General features: G+C 42.2%; 1 protein-coding gene across 1 annotated transcript; it reads right to left on the reverse strand.

Moving 5' to 3' along the window:
- Nucleotides 1-88: 88 nt before the first annotated feature.
- Nucleotides 89-11184, reverse strand: rhoab (ras homolog gene family, member Ab). The gene is made up of 5 exons (XM_041946734.1): nucleotides 11080-11184; nucleotides 3884-4041; nucleotides 2069-2189; nucleotides 855-985; nucleotides 89-342 (listed from the first exon to the last, which is right to left on the reverse strand). The coding sequence occupies exons 2-5, from the start codon at nucleotides 4037-4039 to the stop codon at nucleotides 169-171; spliced, it is 582 nt and encodes a 193-aa protein (XP_041802668.1). The 5' UTR covers nucleotides 4040-4041; nucleotides 11080-11184; the 3' UTR covers nucleotides 89-168.
- Nucleotides 11185-17592: the final 6408 nt, after the last annotated feature.

The raw sequence follows: 17592 nt of genomic DNA on the forward strand, positions 1-17592 counted from the left end.
CCACGGTAAATTCAGTCCAACAAACAGCCATTTTACAGCGGTAGTCATTTACTGCACTCTTTTCTTCCCCTCCCTCCCTCTCCCATCTAGTAATCCCTCCGTCCCTCCCGAGCCCTAGCCCCTGGTACGGTAGCCCCGGGTGAAAACTGTCCAAATATGTCAGCCCTTTTACAGCAGCACACATTTACCGTTCTTCTTGTTACGGCGGGCCTGCAGCGCCGCCCTGGTGGCCATCTCGAACACCTCCCGCACGCCATCCTTGGTCTTAGCGGAGCACTCCATGTAACCGAAAGCTGCAATCCGGCCAGCCATCTCCCGGCCCTCCTCTGACTTCACTGGCTCCTATTAGATAAAGAGAAAACCAACCATTGAGTTAAGGCACAAACTAACTGGACCCCTTAATATTCAGGTCTAGGACAAACTATCTGATAGAGGACAGATACACTTGAGTGGGAGAAGGTATTTCTAAACCTAGATGCATGCATGAAATGCTGGATGGTAATACTATGAGGTGGTATCTAATGCCCATCTGTGTGTATGACAAACCGAGTAAGCATTTGCCTATTTTGTCTTGACAAACACAGAGATTGTGGAAATAAATAAATTGTGTAATACGCATAAAATACACCTCATACAGACATTATTGTTTATTGTAGATGGCTGGCATCATGTTTTAATGCCTCATAACTGGTCTACCAATATATTTCTTCAGGTCCCTCACTAAACTTGTTTACATGTGACTGGTCACAACATGCTCTCATTCATTCAGAAGAATAGGCAAAATATTAAGACATCTCTATGAGAAAAAAGACATGTCTAAACAGCAATCAGAGGCAGAGGAAGAATGAAGGCACCTGTTTCATCTTGGCCAGCTCTCGGCGTGTGTGCTCATCGTTGCGCAGGTCTTTCTTGTTTCCCACCAGGATGATGGGAACGTTGGGACAGAAGTGTTTGACCTCTGGGGTCCACTTCTCCGGAATGTTTTCTGTGAAGGAAAAAGAACAGAGAAGGAAGGAACAGATCAGAAATCACTGGCCAGAGATCTTCATTTTATTCTGTGTGCATGTCTGCAGTATTTTTATCTTGTCAGACTAAAATTCCATTATAATATAGGGGGTGAATTTTTACTATATTTAAACTTTTGTAGCAACGGAAGGCCACCACCGCTGAATAAAGGAAAAAGTGACAGTATTTGCATATTTTCCAGGGCTATGTGTACTGAACCAAGCTCATTCTTGCTTGACTTGTGATAGTGGAATGTTTTTTTTTTGTTCTCTCTGCATACGTCTCACTTAAAAAAAAAAACAGGGAATTCTAATAACCAAGTGAACAATCCCACAAATTAAGAGGAAACGCTGGTGCTATTTCTTCTTGCTACCGAAACTGAAAATGGAACCATTGCATAAAAGCTATGTGATGGTGCAGCAATCAACCTTATCTTTAAATGAGTGAACAGGGCTGAATCACAGGATGCCAGCATTTTGATTCGACTAACATTTGCAAGGTAATTTAATTTAAAATATGAGTCCCTGCAAAGATAAATCTGCTTTTGAAGACAAGAAAAAAAAACCACAAAGACGAGCCTCCATATCTCAACTGTGCATCAAGTGTTGAAAAAACTTGGTCAGCAAAAACAGGCTTTAAAAGAAATGTGACGTCTTTACAGAAAATGTTCACGTGGGAGCATTTTTACAAGCTTTAGTACAACAAGGCTTTGTTTTATTACAATTTGTGACTCTCTCATTTAATCCTGTTTAAGTCATGTTTGGCACTTTAATTATCTGCAGCTTTTATCACCTGATTTTATGCAAAGCCATTTCCATATGAGCAGGGAAGTGCTGTTAATAATGAGGCAGAAAAGGCAGGGCTTGTTGTTTAACAGCATGGCTGCATGACAAATGATTTGTCTCAGTGTGTCTTGGTGTGTATAATGTGCAAATGTCAGCAGTTCCTCTACAAGTGGCATTAAAGGCCACAACAGGATGACCACGCAACCTACAGGCAGTGAAGGCAGAGATGTGGTTTATATCATGCTTGAATGTGTCTGTCTATGTTTTTTTGTACTCACCCAAGCTGTCAGGGCTGTCTATGGAGAAGCACATGAGGATGACATCAGTGTCTGGATAAGAGAGTGGTCTGAGCCTGTCATAGTCCTCCTGACCTGCAGTGTCCCAGAGAGCCAACTCCACCTGACACACAAATGTATTGTGGGTAGGGAGGGGGAGAGAGACAGAGAAGTTAATACAGCGTGTCCATTCTCATCAACACAACTCTCACGTTGAAGCCAGGAAATAAATGAGATAATAAACAAGGACAGCAGCAGACCTGATCCTGACCTGGAACTATAAAAAGGACAGATTTATTTTGTAGTTCCTCCACAGAAATTATTGCATCATAATAAGAAAATATTTCTGTGTACAAAAGGTGGAAAGAATTCATTTTAGGTGTAGTATCTCTAACGCTAAAAAAACATGTAAGATCTTGGCAACCTTAAAGTGGTAATATTTAATTATTTAGATATATCATTTTCTATAAAGTTTGAATGAAGACATGGTTAAAGTGAGACCGTAAACTAGACCATGGCCGCTTTTGACCAGGGAAACCTCAAATTAACAGGTTCCCTTCATTCATACATAGAGGAGCTGACGTCATCAGACTGATTGGGCCATTTTTAAACTCATCCAATAAATACAGAGTGGCATCAGTGCATAGGTGAACAATTGTATTACCAGCTGACAATTAGCTAAAAAAAATCGTCAGTATTCTTTATTGCCAGTATCTGACTGCTGGTGAAACTGAAACCCCTGTGACCTTTTTTCTAGTGTTAAATTAGCAACATGTTCATCTCTAATAAATACTCTGGCACACTGCACTTAAGCCCTGCACAAAATGTGACAGTGACACATAAAAACCTCTCAGAGCAGACTGCAAAGCTAAATAGGGAAAGGAAACCAGATCAAGACATTTAGAAAAGCAATGACACCTGACAAGAAGTAGCCTGAGTCTTTCTCTGCAGCACAGAGGGCTGGAAATCAAAAAAGTCAATAAAGACTCAGTGTCCCAGAATCCAATTAACCGAGAATGAGGTTGTGAGGGTTTATGACTGATGAGTTGGGCTGGGTGCTGCAGTTATCCAGAGGGGCACGCTTATAGTAAATCATAAACCTGGAAGTCACGAGGAGCCTAACTGTAGAAGAAGATATCCTTGTAATGTCTGAGTTACTGTGGATATTTAACAGTACCATCAGTGTCCTTCTGTATCTATATAGGATGTGTATGTTATAAAATCAAATAGATAACCAGAACCTTGGTCAGAGTGAGTTAAGTTAGCATAGCAACTGACTGTATTTAGGATAAAACAGACTCACACACACCTAAAAGAAGACAGAAACCAGCCAGTCTGTGACTAAGCTCAAACAAAGCAAAGCAATCTGCAGAAAAAGATCAGACTTAGCAGATGACTGCTGCAATGTGAGGGAAGCCGTGAAAATAGAACAGTACAGTTTTACCAACACTTGCTCACTTGGCCTTGAAGGTAGAATTGAAGCACTGAGCATGATTAAGAAACCAGGGAACAAAATCAGCCCTGATAGCAGAACAAGAACCATTGCTGAGACTAAAAGAGGGAGGGATGTGTTGTGACAGTGAGGACACCCAAGTATATTACTCAGGAGTGTCAGGAAAAGGTGCAAAATCTCTGTGGATGTTTGATTATTTATTTACAATAGCTTAGAGTCATTAAATGGCATTTGTTCACCAAGCAAAACAGCTCTGAATGTGACTCAGCTTTGGATCAGTCCATCTACCCAGAGGCACTGCTCTGATATAACATTTAACAGGGAAGATGGAAAGTAGTGACACAGAATCACTGCAACTGTCTCACCTGTTTGCCATCCACCTCTATGTCAGCAACGTAGTTCTCGAACACGGTGGGGACGTAGACCTCAGGGAACTGGTCCTTGCTGAAGACAATCAAAAGGCAGGTCTTTCCACAAGCTCCATCCCCCACTATCACCAGCTTCTTACGGATGGCTGCCATCCCTGCAGGAAGACACGGAGGAGGAGGAGGTAGAGTTTATGAAAATCAGAAGTGCAGCTGACGCAGCAGAGCGTTTGACTATGCAAAGTCACCCATATTTGTGGTTGCTGGGGGAGACACACAACAAACTATGTGTACAAACAAAATTTGTCTATCCTTTTTAAGCATGACAAAAGGAAAAATGAAAATGACGTGTGACATTTCTGTTGTCAAAGCAAGAGTATGTGGTGAGTGATGTAGCATGGTGCTGGTGCATCATGCAACACTATACTTGACACGTTTAACCACATAGCTGGAAAAAAAATCAACCCAAGGTTCACAGGTTCTCAGGGGACTGTGAGATGATTAATGGAATATGAAAAAACATTTCCAAGACAGAAACGTAATGGTCTTCATACTTGTGATTTATGTCCTTTCCTTGAAATAAAGAAGCTGTGCAAACCTTGAGGCTTATTCAATAACTGCACAAGTGGCCCAACAAAGGCAGACATCACTTCATATGTGGGGGCTTACTAGCCAAAATGGCTGAGGACAGGATATGTGGATATGTGTGAATGGAAACCTGAAATCACAAACATCCTGCAGGATAGCTGCACATTAAATTCAAGACTGACTGATGGGAGTGACAGATACAGTTAGTCTGACACAAAATAGCACCTCCAAACCAGACTGTATGTGAAATTGATCAAAAACCAACACTGGGTGACAATAAAATAAAAGTAAATAATCATCAGACAAAGAAAGACTCTTCATGTGTTATCCTGCATACTGTGTAAGAGGCAGAACTGTTGCCCTGTAACATCATATGTTATATAATAACATATGATGTTAACAAATGATCAATTATCTGGTTATGATTTATGATGATTAAGTATGTCAACATCAGGATAAGAAATGAGTCGGGTGCTATGGCGAGAGTGTGCTGTGTTAAGACTGTCCCTTCACTGCAGATTCCTGTTACACAACATTCAGGTGACCACATAAAGGTGTCATTACGGCACAGCACAACAAGATGTGAGGTACACCAGGAAGTAAAGTTTAGCCACGGTTCCAGTAATTCATGACAGTAAAGAGCCCAACAGTCATGTCAGTGTCGCTGTGTAAGAACAAACTTGCCCAACTAAGTAAGGGGAAGTTGGGGCAAGTGAGTGTCATGTAGTCTCATGTGATTGGCTGAGAGGAGCCTGGATCACTCCACATTAGGTAATGACATTTTACAAAAAGTAACAAACACAGGAACTAGGTGTAAATGTGGATTTTCTACTGAACTGATCCCAGATGCTTTGTAATCACTTAATTCTCCCTGGTGCAGAAAGTATTGAAAACAACCAGAATTATTGTCACATTTTACCAACAAGAGAACGATCAAAACACAGAACAGGAAAACAGCAATTTCCCTTCATACAGGAACAGGAACTGTGTCCAAATGGCTCTAGTTGTTGGGTGTGGAAATAGGGGCACAGTCACTTTATTCACCAAGCACACATCAAACGCACCTCATTTGTCATGGTGGCAGTGCCGCAGAGACACAACTTGACAACAACACAGTACAAGTACTGCGTACTTACTAACTGCACAAGGACAGCAGGCCCTCACATAGCGGTGGTAATAAATCATAGCCCAAACGGGTTATTTCCTCCTTGATCTGAGAAGGTGCAGCACTGCGCAGTGTCAATCACGTTCCTCTACCCTGCTATCTCCATCACAGTGAGTTAGCCGGGGGTGCGGTGGAGAACAAACTCCCTGACACCTCACATGTTCTACCAGACTCCATCAGCTGAGCTGCAGTTTTGATCTGCAGCATTTGTGGGGCTGTAACATGGTGCGACCACAGTCCCAGTTAGAGGTTCAATTACCTGTGCCCCTTTGGGTTATATTGGGGATCTGTTTTACTGAACTATGAAATAATTTGATTGTTGTAATTATGATGTAAAAAATTGCTAGAATTTGCTTAAATCTTGCATGGGCCTTGAATAACATGAAGGTCTCTGGCCCCAAACAGTCCATCTCTGCGGCATTTTTCAGATACTGTAAACTGTGTGCTGCCTACATTTTTTTTTTTACATTTTTTCATATTCAGTTCTTTTCTGATGAAAAGTCAGCATTTTACTAAAAGACAGCACATTGTGTTCATGTTCCCATACAAGACACTTGCTGTGACCCACTGGGCACACATCTATATTCATACTGAAAGTGTGAGCCAATTAAAATACAGACAAAAGTACTCTAATGGTTCTTGTCTGTTATTGCTCCCTAATAAAATCGACTTTCAATTTCAAAGCCCTTTTCTACCCCAAGCCTTGTTACTTTCTGACCCTGAAATGCACCAAAGCACTGTGAGGTGCTGCAAGCATCCTATAAATGGTAGATGAATACTGTAAGTAGGACAGCTGTGTCAAAAAAGATTAGACCACTCCCTCCATGATTTGAGGAAAAGGGAAAAGACAAAAATGGGGGCAGTTGTAGCCTAGAGGTGGGTGTATGGTCAATGTTTGAAACAGTTAAACAACAGCTGAAATGGGTAAATGATAATGTGCCCTCCTTTCAACACATAATGCCTAGCCGCCTATAAGCAAGTTACTATAGGCATCAATTGTTCCTTTAGAGCGGCTTAACAGCCAGGAGTCTCAAAGCAGATAATAATACAAATCCAGGTATCAATGCCCGTACCAAACTAGAAATTCTCAAGTAAGCACGTAAAAACGTTTTCATTCTAAAAAAAGAGGCAGGAAAACACTTAACAGTGGCGATCAAGACACAACACAACAAGAGGGACACAATATGTGTCAAAAAAAAAAGGCAACACAACAGGAAAATCTCCATTAGCAGCAGTCTGTTGTGTCTGATCGCATTTCAAAGGAGCACGGAAACACACAACAGCGGAAACACACCACATACTCCAATGCAAATGTAATGGTTGTAAAATAATGATCGGCGAAGTGGTCAACAGGCAATAGGTCCGTAATTTTGGACTGAACAAACTGAGCCAGGATCAACTCTGGCTGACTCATTGCTTGAGTAGCAAACAGACTACAACCAACTCCTGTGTCCAGGAAATGTGTAGCAACATGTGAAGCAAGAAAAGTCATTGATTCAATTCCAAAGAAAAGTGATATTACAACAAAACTATACAACGATTACATCAACAATGGGAACACAGTGCCGACAAATACCTTCTTCAACATGATCAGCGGTGTTAGAGGCTGTGGTTTTTTTTAAATATTTGATCAATCACAGAAACCAAGGGCACTTTTTAGCAGGGGTAACCTATATTTTTTGAATGTGCGTAACAATGACAGCCTTGCGAGTGTAGAAGGTCTGTTATTGTTGTTGCTCAACTGTCTTGCACATGAAGTCCTACAAAATATAGTATTTCAATCATACTGTAGATTTCCTGCAGTTTGCAAAAAAAAAAAAGAAAAACGCAGGAAACAAAACAACTATAGCATTCATGCCACAAATGATGCACATTACTGGAACGTTTTCTTTTGTCTTATTGCTTTAAATGGGCTTTCAGACAAGCCCTTGTAAAAACTGTTTGTGCATAGTCCCCAAGCTGGGAAAAAACAGATTTCCTTTTTTGACCAGATCACCCAGTCCTATACCTCTCCAATATGAGTGGAATATGCAAATTACTGGCTTAGTGATGCTCACATTGGCAAGCTTCTGGTCTATCAGAGGCAAGGGAGAGTCTGCCATCTTTAAACAATGGCTGAATAGGATGCAATGCAAAAAGACGGGAATAAAATGTTTTCAGCTGGTTTTTGATAAAAAATGTGAGTGACCACGACCAGTTTGGTCTCTCTTGCTCCTCTTCTAAAACCCGGGTATATTCCAATGAAAGCTCACTCAAAATTTTGAGCTCTATCTACATGACACCAACAAACAGAATGATATGTTACCATAAACCACGCATGCCAGCCAGCACAAAAATCTACGACTTGTCAAGCATTGGAAGTGGTACATGTGTGAAGTGATGGGAATGATGTAACACCAACTACTGCCTGTGAATAATAAGCACATTATGGCTGATGTTCAAGCTGTCGCCTTTTGGTTCATAGGTTTAAAATGTTCACCAAGGAAAGAAAGGGTTGGCTGTGCGAGCCATGTTGCTCCACTGATCAGTTATAATCTTGGTACAGTAGGTAATAAGGACCATGCTACATGTGCAAATCTCCCACCACCCACATTTTAGCCAAGAGACATGAGATGAAATTAAGAGACAAACAACAACTAAGGCGAGAGAGACGGAGATAACGCCAACGGGATCAAATTAACAGAGCATAGGTGCAGGGAGAGCAGGGAACACTCCTGTGATAAATACCGTCAATGAAAATAAAAAGGATGACAGCTGGCAGCAGGGATAAGCCTTTTTGTCAAATTTTGTGAGTCACTTCTACAACTGACTTTTCCAACAGGAATATGTGATTCATGTTCAACACACACACTGAGCAAACACCGATTGCGCTTCCTTTGAAAAAAACAAAACAAAAACGGATGCTCTTGTTTGACAAAGCAGCTCCTCAAACTCTCCTTTACTACTTAAATGAATGAACTACACATTTATTTAAACAAAATGTTTGATCTTGTCTTGTCCTTTAATCTACTCTCCAATTTTATCCTGTAAACGGTCAACCAATCAATTTCAAACAATGCCAGTACTTTTGACAGCAAGCCTGCCAATCAAACCCACTTACGTGTCCACCCCATCAAACACAAAACCGTTCTGAGGTGTTTTCGTTGACCAGTAAAGTGTTAAATGAAACTACTCGTGCTGCATTGTTTCCTTGTATGACACAGCCATAACTGAGTTATTGAAATAGTTACAGTGCGCTCGATGATTCATCAGCCTGTCCTTTAGAAAACCCCACACAGGCGACAGTTGCATCTAAAAGGAAATAGGCCACGCAGCCCTGAGCGTTGAGAATTAGCCCCAGCTTAATGATGGCTGACTTGACTGTCGGCTGATGAATATTTCAGTTTCTGACAGGAACTTGGCAGGTGTTTTTTTCTCCTGACACCTGACATGCATTTCTGTGGGCGATGAAATTTTGAATTATTCCACCATTGTGAAAGGTACAGAAAATGATTATTTTTACCACCTTGTGCGGCACACGCATTAAGAAAAAAAATTACACTGCGGAAAATATCTCCCTTGTGGACACGGGTTGGTGATCTGTGCACTCTGATAGGGCTGCTGGCTTATTGCAACAATCTGTCTAACCTACACGTTGAAGATGGCAGCTACAATATGCATGCATGTCAGGAAACTTGAATTAAAGAAAACAAACAAAAACGACTGCGTTGCTAGCTGAAACAACCTTCAGACCCCTCATTCAAACCACCAGAGTAATTATCACCAACCAGACAAGGTCTTAAGCTTGTCTTTGTCATCTAAGTGACGCACATACAGAATGCATGCAGTGGGAAGAAGCTTGTCACAATCAGTAGACTTGTTTTGACCTAATTGATCAACTCATCATTTAATGAATTTGATCAGTCAACCACCTAATCTTCCGCCATTACAGCGGAGGAGAGGATATGGTTTTAGTAAACAGCTTCAAGGGTGTCGGTGTGTAAGACCTGCCTCACCCCCTCCCCCCTGCTGCAGGTGCTGCAAAAGGAGCAATGGTATCTTCTGGTGGATTAAATGCTATTACAGAGGCTTTTCTAAATTGGTAAGGAGAACAAAATAAGTATATATAAAAAATAACCACTGAGCCCTAAATCCGTGTGCATGAAGTTCTTGCCTTGATTGAGATTTGGATGCCATATCATGACACTGTGCTCCAAATTAGGTACTGTCTGGGGTTTTACTCATCGCTGCATGTCTTGAAAAATGTGTTTCCCTTCCTTACACACGTAAATAAACACATCTTTAATGTTAGTCAGGGTGAAATGAACAAGACATGTGTCTGCTATCTTGACAATCGAATACATCACTGCCCCCCCTCCCCCAGGACAATATCACATGTCTCGAGTTCTGATTTAATATTGCATTAAAAACTCGTGCAGATTATTGTTGTCACACCGTCAATAATTGTGGTTAATAAAAATACCATGATACATCATTTTTACAGCATCATGCACACCTTGGTGGTCAAAGTTGTTTTTTTCCCTCATGCTTTAGTGTGGTCTACTGGCCAGCGTAGCCAACGCACAGAAAAAGTTGTGTGTTGCCCGTGAAAGCTCCCAGTGTTCAGTCAAACATTGTTTTTAAACCAGCTGGCCACAGGGTGGGTCACCAGAAAGATGGCGTCATCACAGAGGCAACAGATGGCTAGTGTGTCCGCAGTGGAAGAATGGGTGGGTGGCCCCAATCCAAACTAAACACCAAGCAAGACCTACACATATCATACACATGACTTCTCATAGACGAGCATGACATCGTGCACAACAAAAACCTCGTATTAGAAAAGAGCAAAACTTGAAATCACCTTGCCACAAGTACAGACTGTGTGCCCTGGTGAGACTGACATGTAAAATAAAATACGGTTTAGGTGTGACAAGAGAACATCGATGGTTCCTCTGGTCTTTGTAGTGTGATCAGGCTATCGGAAAATTAACATCTAACATTTGACCGCCACTAACAGCCTTTCAAGAAGTGAGGCTGAGCCGTTGGGAAGCCGCCTGGTCAGCCGAGGCAAGTCAGAAAAAAAGCCTCATTGTTTGGCTGGATCGCCAATCTAGGCCAGTCTATACGGTTCAGTTTATAAGCATCACTTAAGTTTTCGTACTTTACCAACAGCCCTGGGTAGAGGCTCACCAATATGTTTCGGTCACAAGACTTCCAACACCCAGAATACAGCCCAGTTTTCGCCTCAGCTCAACTGTGTAACAACGGCGGAAGCGGCGTTGAAACTGAGGTCCGTTAGAGGAAAAGCTAGCTACCGTTAGCAACCCTCGCTGGCTTTTAGCTTTGATACCACGGCCTCTTAAAGCTCCGCACAACTTTTAAAATATTCCTGTCCGCTTTTAAACTCAACAGTACAAGAGAAGTAGCGGTTAATAACGGCCTGGTGTTTCAGAAATTAGTTTACCTGCAGTTTATGTCGCTAGCAGTCGGATTTTTCAGTGTTTCCCGGCGTAGAGTCGCTTTGCCGACCAGTGGAGTCGCCCGCTGCTTCCTCCAGCCTCAATCTGATACAATGAATTAATTCGCGGGAGCGCGCCGCCAGGGTTTGTAGTTTGTAGCTGGGGGGGGGGTGGCGGGCACGAGCCGGAGAGCCACACCTGCGCGGGCACGAGGCGTACGAGCACTCAACTCTATGGAAATGTGTAATGTTAGTGCAATTACGCCTAGTTATAGACACTGTCTATTTTCAGATGTGACTCTCTCATAATTCCCAGAGGGCCAGCGTGTATTCAAATTTAACGGCGCATGATTCTATTTTTAATCTACCAAGAGAGACATTTGCAATGCGGGGTTTAGAATTATGGGTCATTGAAATTAGTGTTTCTTTAAGTACTAACTGAGGTCCAAAATGTCACTATAGAATATCCCTTGTGTCTGTAGTACTAAGCTTCCAGCCAACCAAATGAGAACTGATATTTAATGGGAACTGTACTGGTCGAGTATAAAATAAACGGTGCTGTGACATAGATAGCTTTGAGCCAGCTGTATTATTCCTCTAATCAGAGTTAATTGACAATTACAGTTTTGCCAGCCCTGAAACTTTTAATTGTGAGTGCCTGACAGCCAGGAGGTAACTGTCCAAGCAGATGCACGTGCTCATTGCCCCACCTGGTGGTCACTTCAGGTAACTAAACAAATTCAGAGAATTGGAGGGCGAATCACGTAAAATACTGGAGAGAATAAATGTCTTCCAGTTGTACAAGCACACTTTGTAAGGGTAAGAGGTATTTAATAAGTACCACTGATTATATAACTGCATAGCTGAGGAGCTTTCAGCCATATCGCATGGTCTTCCTCTGCAGATGGAGTGTACCCAATTGTCATGAAACTGTAATGTTCAAATTTCCATTTTTGTTGACAGAACTACTACGTAATTGAGTGGCTGTTTTATGTACTTTTAGTGTTGTCTATAATCAGCGAGACTACTTCTGCCCCACTTTTTATACAGCATTGTACTGAATTACTAAAAAAACAAAAAAATAGCATAACATTTCTGCTGTTATGGTCCAATCAGGATTATATTTCACTAGAATTTATGTCCTTTAATTGAAAATGGTCTCTTCTTTTGACAGTATCAATGACTCACAGAGGAACTGGTTGGTGTCCAGTGTGTATTTATTGTATGTTGAAGTGGTTGTAGCCGTGTATTCAGACAGAGCACAAGTCCATTGAAGGGTGTCATACTGGTATTTTTAATCGTGAACACAGTCATTGTAGTCTAAATGTTAGAATTTTTTGTTTTTCTTAACATTTAGCTCAACTTGTATTTAGGGACACGGGGCACGCTCCGAGGCACTGGCTCCTGCAGCTCTGCTGCAGGAGCCAGTGACTCGGGGCGTAGCCCCGAGTCACTTATTACTATCCCGCGCGTTTCTTCTTCTTCTTCTTCTTATTATTAGGGACACGGGGCAACGTCCCGAGTCACTGGCTCCTACAGCTATTTCATAGCTGCAGGAGCCAGTGACTCGGGGCGTAGCCCCGAGTCACTTATTACTATCCCGCGCGTTTCTTCTTCTTCTTATTATTATTATTTTTCATCTTCCTCCAAGTTTTCGTCCTCAAACTCGCCCCGCAGCTTTGAGAAAACCCTCGCAAATTATATATCAAAACGTGCGTATTGTTCGGGATCGGTGTGCTATTACTTTTCTCAAATTTATCGCAGTTTTTCGCGTCGTAAGACGCGAAAAACTGCGATAAATTTCCCATAAGAAATGAATGGGACCGGTGAAAAAAACAAGATTGAAATTGGAGTTTTTCAAACATCTGTAGCTCAGGCATACATTCACCGAGAGACTTCATTTCAACTTTAAAATGTAGACCCAAGTCTGGTCTATTGGTGTGTTCATCCACATTTTGATTGGTCCTATAGTTTTTGATCAGTCACTGTTCAATGACAGTGATCGTTTGGCGGGAAATTTTGAGATTATAATGGGTGTGTATTGCGCGGAATGTTCGTGCTAGAGTGCGTGCTAGAGTGGCACAGAGTCTAAAAACGATCTGAAAATCTTCTCTTTTTCTCGTCGCTACGGCCACAAATTACACTCTACACGCATAATTTTGGGCTCATTTTGTAGACAAACTTGTCCTCTTTCGTGTGATGTCCTCGAAAAAGCCGAGAGACTTACTGAATTTAAATAGTGAGACGTTTTGTGCAGCCAGCGCCCTCCTGTTCTCCCATTAAGTCCCATGTTAAAATTCAGAGCTGTTTTGTGAGCAAAGCAGAAATGCCTCCTGTCTTTAGATCGCCATAAAACGAAAAGTTGTTGTGTCAGGAATAAAACGAGGAGATGGCCGGACTCAGGAAGTTCTCGGGAGTCCGATGATCTATAGTACACTCTGATACGAGGTACGGTTCTCTCACCAGAGGATTTAGTTCAGGAGGTTCGCCGAACCCAAATCTCACTGCATACAATACAAACTCCTGTTCTCTGAGTCGCAGAGTCTTTTTAAGTCGACCATTTTGTCATTTTTCTAAAGAATATCTGGACATAAAACACACGTACATCTGGCCCAGACTTGTCCGCATCTCACAATGTAATCGGTTTTTTGATAGCAGCTACGGTTTTGACACAATCGCAAGTTGTTCGGAAGAAACCGACAGCGAAAAAGACGCTTTTCAAGGGAAGAGTTTAACAGTTGCAACTGTCATTTACACACACACCGGTCAAGAACCCACGCACACACATCTGCAGGACAACAAGCCTGAGAGTGATTATCTTAACGAGCTCAGTCAAAACAAGGGCATTGTTTGAAAATAATCTCTGTCCAACAAGCAGTTAAACTCAGCTTCACAAAGCTCTTTGCCAAAGAGGTTGAGACAGTAGTCACACAAATGCAGAAGTTACACAGGCACACACACACACACACACACACACACACACATTCAGACACATATATACTATACACATCTCCATGTTGGAGCTGGTTTGGCTGCTTGTGTAGTTCAAGCAGACACACACACACAAACAGACGAAGACACACACATACGCAGTCACACACAACGACAGATACATAAACACACACACACAGACAAATGCATAATGAAAACCCCATCCCCCCGCCCCTTGTTAACGCCGTTAGCTCTGTTAGCTCTGTTAGCACAGTTAGCTCTGTTAGCGTTAGCGCCGTTAGCTCTATTCGCGCCGTTAGCTGTTAGCTCCGTTAGTGTTAGCTCCGTTAGTGTTAGCTCCGTTAGTGTTAGCTCTGTTAGCTCTGTTAGCATTAACTCCATTCATGCTTATTGATTCAGTTCATTAATTCATGTTAACAGAGACATGAAGCAGAGGACAGAAGCAGACACAGACAGCTGAGGTGATCAACAGAGACAGACAAGGAGAAAGCCACAGAAACAGACGAAGACACACACATACGCAGTCACACACAACGACAGATACATAAACACACACACACAGACAAATGCATAATGAAAACCCCATCCCCCCGCCCCCTTGTTAACGCCGTTAGCTCTGTTAGCTCTGTTAGCACAGTTAGCTCTGGTTGCGTTAGCGCCGATAGCTCTATTCGCACTGTTAGCTGTTCACTCCATTAGTGTTAGCTCTGTTAGCTCCGTTAGCATTAGCTCCATTCATGTTTATTGATTCAGTTCATTAATTCATGTTAACAGAGACATGAAGCAGAGGAGAGAAGCAGACACAGACAGCTGAGGTGATCAACAGAGACAGACAAGGAGAAAGCCACAGAAACACAGCTGAGAGCAATTCATTAATCAGGGACTGACTACCTCTGATATCTGCCGTTTTCTCAATTTGCAGCCTTTTTCAATTGTCCGCTGCTTCGCCATAGTTTCTCCTAGAGACTTCATTCAAACTTTAAAACGTAGATAATTTTGTCGGCTCAAAATGACCCTCGGCACATTTTGATATCTCTTACGGTTTTCGAGCTATGACCATCGAAGGCCGACGTAAGACGCAAACAACTGCGATAAATTTCCCATAAGAAATGAATGGGGAAATTTCCTCAAATTTCAGCCTTTTTCAATTGTCCGCTGCTCGGCCATACTTTGTCCTAGAGACTTCATTCAAACTTTAAAACGTAGATAATTTTGTCGGCTCGAACACACCCCGTGTCCCTTTCAAAATTTCCCAGAGGGAATTTTCTAGTTATTATTATTTTTCATCTTCCTCCAAGTTTTCGTCCTCAAACTCACCCCGCAGCTTTGAGAAAACCCTCGCAAATTATATATCAAAATGTGCGTATTGTTCGGGATCGGTGTGCTATTACTTTTCTCAAATTTATCGCAGTTTTTCGCGTCGTAAGACGCGAAAAACTGCGATAAATTTCCCATAAGAAATGAATGGGACGGGCGAAAAAAACAAGATTGAAATTGGAGTTTTTCAAACATCTGTAGCTCAGGCATACATTCACCGAGAGACTTCATTTCAACTTTAAAATGTAGACCCAAGTCTGGTCTATTGGTGTGTTCATCCACATTTTGATTGGTCCTATAGTTTTTGATCAGTCACTGTTCAATGACAGTGATCGTTTGGCGGGAAATTTTGAGATTATAATGGGTGTGTATTGCGCGGAATGTTCGTGCTAGAGTGCGTGCTAGAGTGGCACAGAGTCTAAAAACGATCTGAAAATCTTCTCTTTTTCTCGTCGCTACGGCCACAAATTACACTCTACACGCATAATTTTGGGATCAGTTTGTAGACAAACTTGTCCTCTTTCGTGTGATGTCCTCGAAAAAGCCGAGAGACTTACTGAATTTAAATAGTGAGACGTTTTGTGCAGCCAGCGCCCTCCTGTTCTCCCATTAAGTCCCATGTTAAAATTCAGAGCTGTTTTGTGAGCAAAGCAGAAATGCCTCCTGTCTTTAGATCGCCATAAAACGAAAAGTTGTTGTGTCAGGAATAAAACGAGATGATGGTCGGACTCAGGAAGTTCTCGGGAGTCCGATGATCTATAGTACACTCTGATACGAGGTACGGTTCTCTCACCAGAGGATTTAGTTCAGGAGGTTCGCCGAACCCAAATCTCACTGCATACAATACAAACTCCTGTTCTCTGAGTGGCAGAGTCTTTTTAAGTCGACCATTTTGTCATTTTTCTAAAGAATATCTGGACATAAAACACACGTACATCTGGCCCAGACTTGTCCGCATCTCACAGTGTAATCGGTTTTTTGATAGCAGCTACGGTTTTGACACAATCGCAAGTTGTTCGGAAGAAACCGACAGCGAAAAAGCCGCTTTTCAGTTAACAGGTGCAACTGTCATTTACACACACACCGGTCAATAACCCACGCACACACATCTGCAGGACAACAAGCCTGAGAATGATTATCTTAACGAGCTCAGTCAAAACAAGGGCATTGTTTGAAAACAATCTCCATCCAACAAACAGTTAAACTCAGCTTCACCAAGCGCTTTGCCAAAAAGGTTGAGACAGTAGTCACACAAACACACACACAAAAAGGGCTAACCAACAGCTAAAAAGTGATTAAAAACAAGCACGTCAAAACTGAACAGGAACAGGTAAAAAGTGGGAGAGGTAGAGAGGTAATTATCAGCAGGTGGGGCAGAAGTTACACAGGCACACACGCACACACACACACACACACACATTCAGACACATATATACTATACACATCTCCATGTAGGAGCTGGTTGGGCTGCTTGTGTAGTTCAAGCAGACACACACACACAAACAGACGAAGACACACACATACACAGTCACACACAATGACAGATACATAAACACACATACACAGACAAATGCATAATGAAAACCCCATCCCCCCGCCCCCTTGTTAACACCGTAAGCTCTATTAGCTCTGTTAGCACAGTTAGCTCTGTTAGCGTTAGCGCCGTTAGCTCTATTCGCGCCGTTAGCTGTTCGCTCCGTTGGTGTTAGCTCCGTTAGTGTTAGCTCTGTTAGCTCTGTTAGCATTAACTCCATTCATGCTTATTGATTCAGTTCATTAATTCATGTTAACAGAGACATGAAGCAGAGGAGAGAAGCAGACACAGACAGCTGAGGTGATCAACAGAGACAGACAAGGAGAAAGCCACAGAAACAGACGAAGACACACACATACGCAGTCACACACAACGACAGATACATAAACACACACACACAGACAAATGCATAATGAAAACCCCATCCCCCCGCCCCCTTGTAAACGCCGCTAGCTCTATTAGCTCTGTTAGCACAGTTAGCTCTGGTTGCGCTAGCGCCGTTTGCTCTATTCGCACCGTTAGCTGTTCGCTCCATTAGTGTTAGCTCTGTTAGCTCCGTTAGCATTAGCTCCATTCATGTTTATTGATTCAGTTCATTAATTCATGTTAACAGAGACATAAAGCAGAGGAGAGAAGCAGACACAGACAGCTGAGGTGATCAACAGAGACAGACAAGGAGAAAGCCACAGAAACACAGCTGAGAGCAATTCATTAAT

The sequence above is a fragment of the Chelmon rostratus genome, chromosome 10 (assembly GCF_017976325.1).
Source record: "Chelmon rostratus isolate fCheRos1 chromosome 10, fCheRos1.pri, whole genome shotgun sequence".
NCBI lineage: Eukaryota > Metazoa > Chordata > Actinopteri > Chaetodontiformes > Chaetodontidae > Chelmon > Chelmon rostratus.

What these genes read in the sequence shown, in the direction of transcription:
- rhoab (XM_041946734.1), bottom strand. Translation starts at nt 4,039, where the DNA reads ATGGCAGCCATCCGTAAGAAGCTGGTGATAGTGGGGGATGGAGCTTGT. An exon ending in TAGAGGTGGATGGCAAACAG is followed by an intron (nt 2,190 to 3,883) that starts GTGAGACAGTTG and finishes TTTGTGTGTCAG; the next exon opens with GTGGAGTTGGCTCTCTGGGA. An exon ending in AGACAGCCCTGACAGCTTGG is followed by an intron (nt 986 to 2,068) that starts GTGAGTACAAAA and finishes TTTCCTTCACAG; the next exon opens with AAAACATTCCGGAGAAGTGG.